The sequence below is a fragment of the Crocodylus porosus genome, unplaced genomic scaffold, assembly GCF_001723895.1.
Source record: "Crocodylus porosus isolate Cpor-Errol unplaced genomic scaffold, CroPor_comp1, whole genome shotgun sequence".
In the NCBI taxonomy this organism is placed as follows: domain Eukaryota; kingdom Metazoa; phylum Chordata; order Crocodylia; family Crocodylidae; genus Crocodylus; species Crocodylus porosus.
Window position 1 is genome coordinate 41414334 of NW_017728951.1, and position 6521 is coordinate 41420854.

The 6521-nt window shown below is 47.4% G+C and overlaps 1 protein-coding gene and 1 long non-coding RNA gene across 4 annotated transcripts in view; one reads left to right on the top strand and one right to left on the bottom strand.

Annotated features, from left to right (window-relative positions):
- The window catches only part of AP3M1 (adaptor related protein complex 3 mu 1 subunit), a 38289-nt gene that overhangs the window by 2224 nt on the left and 29544 nt on the right, over positions 1-6521 (bottom strand). For all 3 annotated transcript variants that reach the window (XM_019555560.1, XM_019555558.1, XM_019555559.1), the window contains exons 6-8: positions 5977-6110; positions 3517-3724; positions 454-598 (exon numbers count right to left, since the gene is read on the bottom strand). In XM_019555560.1, coding sequence (XP_019411105.1) covers positions 454-598; positions 3517-3724; positions 5977-6110 — 487 coding nt within the window. The remainder of the gene's footprint in view (positions 1-453; positions 599-3516; positions 3725-5976; positions 6111-6521) is intronic.
- LOC109323910 overlaps positions 1-6521 on the top strand; it is an 11203-nt gene that overhangs the window by 1175 nt on the left and 3507 nt on the right. Inside the window, exon 2 of the long non-coding RNA XR_002104777.1 lies at positions 5937-5938. This is a non-coding gene — a long non-coding RNA (uncharacterized LOC109323910). The remainder of the gene's footprint in view (positions 1-5936; positions 5939-6521) is intronic.

Below are 6521 nucleotides of genomic sequence, written 5' to 3' on the forward strand. Positions count from 1 at the left end.
GCTCCTGCTGCTACATGCACCTGGGAGGGCACAAGGGGGAGGATGGGCCCCTGGATCTGCACATAGGGCAGGGTAGGCTGGGACCAGGGCCACTCTGGGTTTGGCTGTTCTTGGGGTGGTTGGCGGTGGCACTGGGCCCTGCTCCCCTCCCAGGAACAGCCCAGTGCAGTCCTGGCCCCAGGTGCCCATCCCCCATGCGCCCAGAAGGTGTACACATATTAAAAGTTGAAAACCTCTGCCATCTAGGGTCGGACCAGTGGTCCAACTCTGACGCTGGCAGGGGTGAATGCTCTAGAGGGATGCATCAATCAGGATTTCACTATTCTCTACCTACAAGGTAAACTTGTTAAGGAGTTTGGAGAAACCATTAGTTTGAATTAAGCCCAATTCAGATTTGCAGACATTCCAATTCAACATAAGACTCCATATTTCTGTTTAGTGCAATAGTCTTACCTGAAATAGCTAGCTGTTGTATCTTAAACTGAATGTTTAGGCTGGGATTCTCCTCTGGCTTGGGGGCTCCAGACTGCAGATTCACAATGCCCTTCAGATTTGGCAGCTTTTGAGGGGTAATTTTGCCAACATCCCATGTTAAGACCTTAAAACACACAGTAATGAATAAGTGTAGGAAATCTCAGAAGCCAAGTTACTGTCAGGCTTCTAGTTTGGAAGCTAGTCCGTAGCTTAAAGAAGGGTTGTGGCAGCTTGGCAATAGGACTAGCTAGGAGAGGTAAGAGTTCTAACTGGACACGTTTCCCTGTTCTTACCTCTGATATGTGCTTTTAATAGTACAGGAAACCCTCACTGTTTGCGGGACTGGCATTCACAGTTTCAAATATTTGCAAATGCCGTACCTGCATCTTAAATATACTTACAGGAGCTCCTTGGGAGCTCTGCGCTTGCCACCACCGAGCTCCTGCTGCTGCCAGAGCAGCCATGCCCCCCTACCCCCAGCCACAGGGGGCACTGCGTTCATGAACGCAGTGATTTCACCATTTGCGGGGATCACAAGAACATATCCCCTGCAAATGTCGAGGGTCACCTGTACTCATTCCTTTTTTAATAATGATTGGTCAGTTGGGCACATGAAGTTATAAACTGTTTCAACATCCAGAGACAACTCTATATCAAAGTAGTAAAGTAGCACATCACAAGAGAAGAGCACTGCCACTAAGAGAAAATCTCCAGTTCCTTAAGGGCTAATCATTTCCAACTGAAGGTGAATTACTGGCTTTTCCACAAAGTTTATTTCTAATTAACAAACAACAAAGAAGAAGAACATAGGCCCCATCAGTAAAGAGGTAAGTCTCCTGTCAGTGCAGTTCTAGAAATAGGACTTTGCAGCTGCAGTAGAAGTACACCGATACATTGGTCCCATATTGGATTGGCACCAATATAAGGAAAATTGGCTTTTTTCCCCTGATGTGGCTGATAATAGGGGGGTAGATCCCACCACTGCATGCACCTTGGGAGTGCATGGGGGGGGGGGGGCATATCTGGGGTGAGGGCAGGCTGGGATCAGAGGCTCTTCCAGGCAGGGGGCTGGGCTGGGGAAAGACTGTGGGGGCTGAATCCCCCCCCCCAGTGCCACTGGCACATGCCCCAAGCGCAGCCTGGCCCAGACCCCTGCCAGGAAGAACCCGGTGCAGCCCTGACCCCAGGCTGGGGTGGTAGCCCACGCTCACCCTCTGCAGATCGGGGGGTGGGCACATGCCCCCCCATGCCCTTCTCGGGTGCGTTCCACAGCAGGAGCTGCCTTTCCCCCCTCCCCCACCAACCAGACAAGCTGCTCATAGGTCTGTCCTGTGCCCCAGCCCGGCTGTGCAGCACCTGCCTCGGCTTCCACTCCCTCACCGCAGGGACCTCAATCTGCTCCCCCTATGCCCCTTCCCTCCCCCCACACCAGACTTACCAGCCCAGTGCTGGTTTCCAAGCTGCTCAGCTTTATATCAGAATTGGATTGGTATCAGCTGATGAGGCTCCTCAAAAATTGGCCATTGGTATCAGACCAAAAAAATCTCTATCGGTGCACCCCTAAGCTGCAGCATGACCATATGTTACACTTGATAAGCAGAGGCTTGGACTCAAATGTGCTGCCTTCAGTTTGGCTCTACCCTGTGCAGTCCTTCTGGGCAGTGAACTCCATTGCAATGTTACAGGCAAGTCAAGTTTTGGTTTTAGGATAATACAATCCTGCAGACACAAATTAATGCATCTCTGCTATAGAGAGAGGCCAGAATAAAATTATGTTGGTGGGAAGCAGCCTCACCAACTGTCACTGTGCTCCTTAACCTTCTCCCAAAGTGGAGGTACTGTCAATGTTTCTACTCCAACATCAATACTTTGCACTGTCCTACCAACTGCAGTCAGTCATTAAGCAGAGTTTACTAGGTTCCATTCTGGTCATTTGGCTCCCATGCACACCTCCCACTGTCGTGGGCACTTGAAGCATTTTTTTTTTTAAGCCATATGATTTCTTTGAGGAACCTTTGCCTCAGGGTCAAACCAAGAACTGACTGAACAATTCCAAAAGCAACAATTAGCTCAGATGACATAATATGACAGGCAGGAACAACTGGGCTCAAATTCCAACCTGGTAAAATTACTCCTGGGGACCAAAAAGAAAAGAAAAAGAAAACCTCAAGAGCTTGAGGATTCTGCACCTCAACTCTAATGATAGCAGCAGGAAGTATATCTGCAGAGGAGCAGAATTCTGCTGCTCCTCTCTGAGTCACTTTTCTGCTGCTCTCTTATTTAGGTTTAGGTCTTCTGACCAAGTATGAAAGCAACAAACAACTGCCTGCTGCTTTACTACCTACTTGGTTTTAATTCTGCTGAAACAGTCGCAAGTAAACATCATCTTAAAGAATACAGGGAAAGGCACACCATTAGCAAAGTGAACAAGAAAGCTGTTGCATGCATTAAAGAAACAACTGAAAGAGAGGAAAGGAAACTTACCTAATCCTCTTAAGGCAGGGGCAGGCAAAATATGGCCCGCAGGCCACATCTGGCCTACCAGGCAATTCTATCTGACCTGCAGGTGCCCACCAATTGTACCCTGCCCAGCCCCTGTGCCTCGCTCCCACCCTGGTGTGTGGAAAGGCCCAGCCAGCACAAAGCTTTTAGGTGAGGCTGCTGCTGCCACTGTTGCAGCCACAGGACTGGCTCGGCTCCCCTGTTCAGCAGCTCCTCCTCCTGTCCCTGCTGCTGCGCTCGCTCTGGGAAGCAGGTAGGGAAGTGGGGGGGAGCTGTGGCAGGGACAAGGGGAACTGCAACTGGGCAGAGGCAGGGAGTATGGGACTGGCAGAAGCATGGAGCGTGTGCCCAAGGGGGCAGCAGGAACATGGAGCTCAGGTGGGCAATGTGTGGGTGTGGGGTAAGGTAGGGGGTGGGTGGTGGGGACCCCCCCTACGATGCACAGCCCCTGCTGCTGGCAGCAGTAGGTGGCAGGTGCTCAAGGTGCTTGTGATGCATGCGCCTTTTAATTGAGACAGAATTAAAAATCACAAGACTTACTTTAGTGACTGGATCAAATGTATAGCTGCCTTGTGAGGCGGTAAGATTCATGTTAAGTACAGCTTTTGGCATGTGGACTGTCATAACAACTCCTTCCACTGTTTTCCCCATATTCTGTTTAGGTCCAATTGTAACATCAAATCTTCCTGAAGAACTGTTCTCCTTAAAACTTATCATGTGCTTCACATACACAGGAATTGCCACCAAGCTGGAAAAAGAGAAATTTGGTGTTAAAGTCACCCATCCAAAGTACTATTTCCTAAGCATAAAAGGTACTATTTTAGTGTGCCTATACACATGCAGGGCATTGTAACTTTTGCGATTTACTTAATGCACTTTAGGTATAGGGTCTTAAATCTTAATAGATGTTCCATGGCTTGGTGTGAGTTTTGTGCCTTGCTGTAGTTCTGTAGAGCAGGAGGCAAGGAGGGCTGGAAACTGCACAGTTACCGTGTTGAAAAGCCCCCCCCGCCTTTTAAATACATGCGCAGTAAAGGCAAACTAGATGCACTACTGCAGTTTGTCTCACATACAATGAAGTTTAATTAATGCAACTTCCACTATTTAAAAAAAAAAAAATGTTCTAAAGTTGCCCATGTGTTTTAAGTGACAGCTTTTTTAGCACACTTTAAATGGCGAAAAGTCACATGTATAGGTATTCTTAAATGGTGCTTACATCTATTGTCTTCTAGCAAGGATAAGCTAAAAACAGTTCTTAAAAGTAGGAAGTAAGACTTTGGTAAAAAGATCCAAAGAAGGTAAAGACAGAATTCCAAAGACATTGAGTACCGATATCAAGGCATTATCCTAGTGCAGCAGTGCTCAACCTCTGGCCTGTGGGCCAGATGCAGCCCATGAAGCCAGTATGAACAGCTCATCACTGGTATGTCATCATTGGTAAATACTCCTGCACTCCTTTCTCAGAACCTGCTCAGTTCAGCAACAGGGGAAAGGAGGGTATGAGAGGCAATGCTGCTGACATGCCTGTGTGCTCAGAGCTTTCATCCAGCTCTGGAGCCCAGGAGCCGAGTGCAGCTGCATCACCTCTCCCTCCTTCCACAAGGAATTCAGTAGCAGGGAAAAAAGCAGCTGTAGTGTTCAGATCATGGGCTCTGGCACTGCATGAAAGCTCTGAGAAAACTGGCATGTCAGCATGGGCTCTGGCAAAAGCCACAGCTTTCAAGCTGAGCACCACCACTGCTGCTTGCTGCTTCTTCCCTGCCACTCAAGTCCATGAGGGAGGGCTTGGTGGGAAAGGAAAATGGCAGGGATGCTCAGCTCCTGGACTTTGCAGCCCCATCAAACTTTGGCTGCAGAAAGGGGAAAAAGCAGTGGAAACCTGCCACCGATGACTTCATGAACACACAATCCCCCTGGGGTCCTGATCCGGCACAGGGTAGTTGCAGTACTTGGGGGATGTGTGGGCGGGAGGGGAGGAGTTATTTCAAAGAAAGCCCCAATGCTCTGGGGCACAGCATGGTCCCCTCCTACACAGGAGAGCCATGTGTTATGAGACCATTCAGGCCCTGGTAGGCCACTGAGAAGTGTAGGGAGCTGAGGTAAAGGTACAATGCTGCCACCTAGGCAATTTCCAGCTGTGATCTGAAATAATGTTTTTATTATCCTGTGTAATATTATGGCTGTTATTTTTTGTAACGATTCCACAGTTTAATTTTTTAAACAAAAATTCAGTGTTCAGCAAAAGTAATATTTCCCTGCTAATATTCTTAAAATCTTAATGTTATATGATGAATTATAGAACTATAATGCCTTTCTACGTGGCCCTTGGCCCATTTCCGCTTTTAATGTTTGGCCCACTTGTAAAAAGAGGTTGAGCACCACTGTCCTAGTATAATAATTTGTTCAAATGCAAATATATTTGCTACAACAATCAACAGAAAAAAATGCCGAAAGACAACCAGCCAAGAATAATTCCACTGTTAGCATACAGTAAAAAGAAATTTGGCTTAAACAGGTTTGCAATTTAGTTTAAATTAAAAAAAAACAACCACCCCACAAAGCAAAAACCAATGAAGATAAAAGTGTTCTGTACTGATACAGTATCTTAACTGCAGAGCATTCTGTGGTATTTGAAATATTAGCCATCAAGAACAGACTTGTTATTACCAATGGGCTGGCCTGCTCAACAGCCACTGCCAGATGCTATCAGCATCTCTGTTGTAAAGCTGGTTTATTGTTAGAACAGCAGTTCCCAATCCTATTTGGAACCCCACTTCTGGCTAGCTCACAACCATTAGCCATCCCTAATGTTGTTTAGGAAGTACTGTTAGAGAGCAGACAGCATCAGATTAAAGAACTCACATCTTGAAATAATGGGAGTTCTTGCATTGTCAGAACAAGTCAGAGATAATCAAAACTCTCTGCAAGGCTTTTGAAGTTATTCATGTGCAAATCAACAGTTGTTCCAACAGAAAGCTAGCAAAGCAAATACCGACTTACTTCTGTGAGCTAACACGGTAGGAGATCAATCTGAAGTTTCCATCTGGAGGAATAAATGAGAGGACTCTTTCAGACTCCCAGCGTTTGAAACGAATGCAGGGATGGAAGCTGACATCATCCAGCAACCTTGGGTTCTGCAGAAAGAAACCAAGTAAGCAAGCTTCTCACATTAGTTGAACGTCTGGCATCAATGTTGATGCATTTTTCTCTTCATTCCCTTTTCCTTCCTTTGGTACTTTATAGGGGTGCACTGATAAAGATGTTTGATTATTGACCAGCCATATTGGCCAATACTGATCCGATTGCTGATATGCAGTCCGGCAGCTTGGAGAGTAGTGTCCAGCTGATAAGTCTGGGGGGGCAGATTGAGACCCCCGTGGTGAGGGGAGTGGGACTGGGGCAGGTGCTGCCCAGCCAGGGTCAGACACAGGATGGAGCTACCTGCTTGTCTGATGGGGAAGGGGAGAGAGGGTGGTTCCTGCTGCTGCATGCACCCCTGGGGGAGGCATGGGGGGCACATGTCCCCCAATCTGTGCATGAGGTGA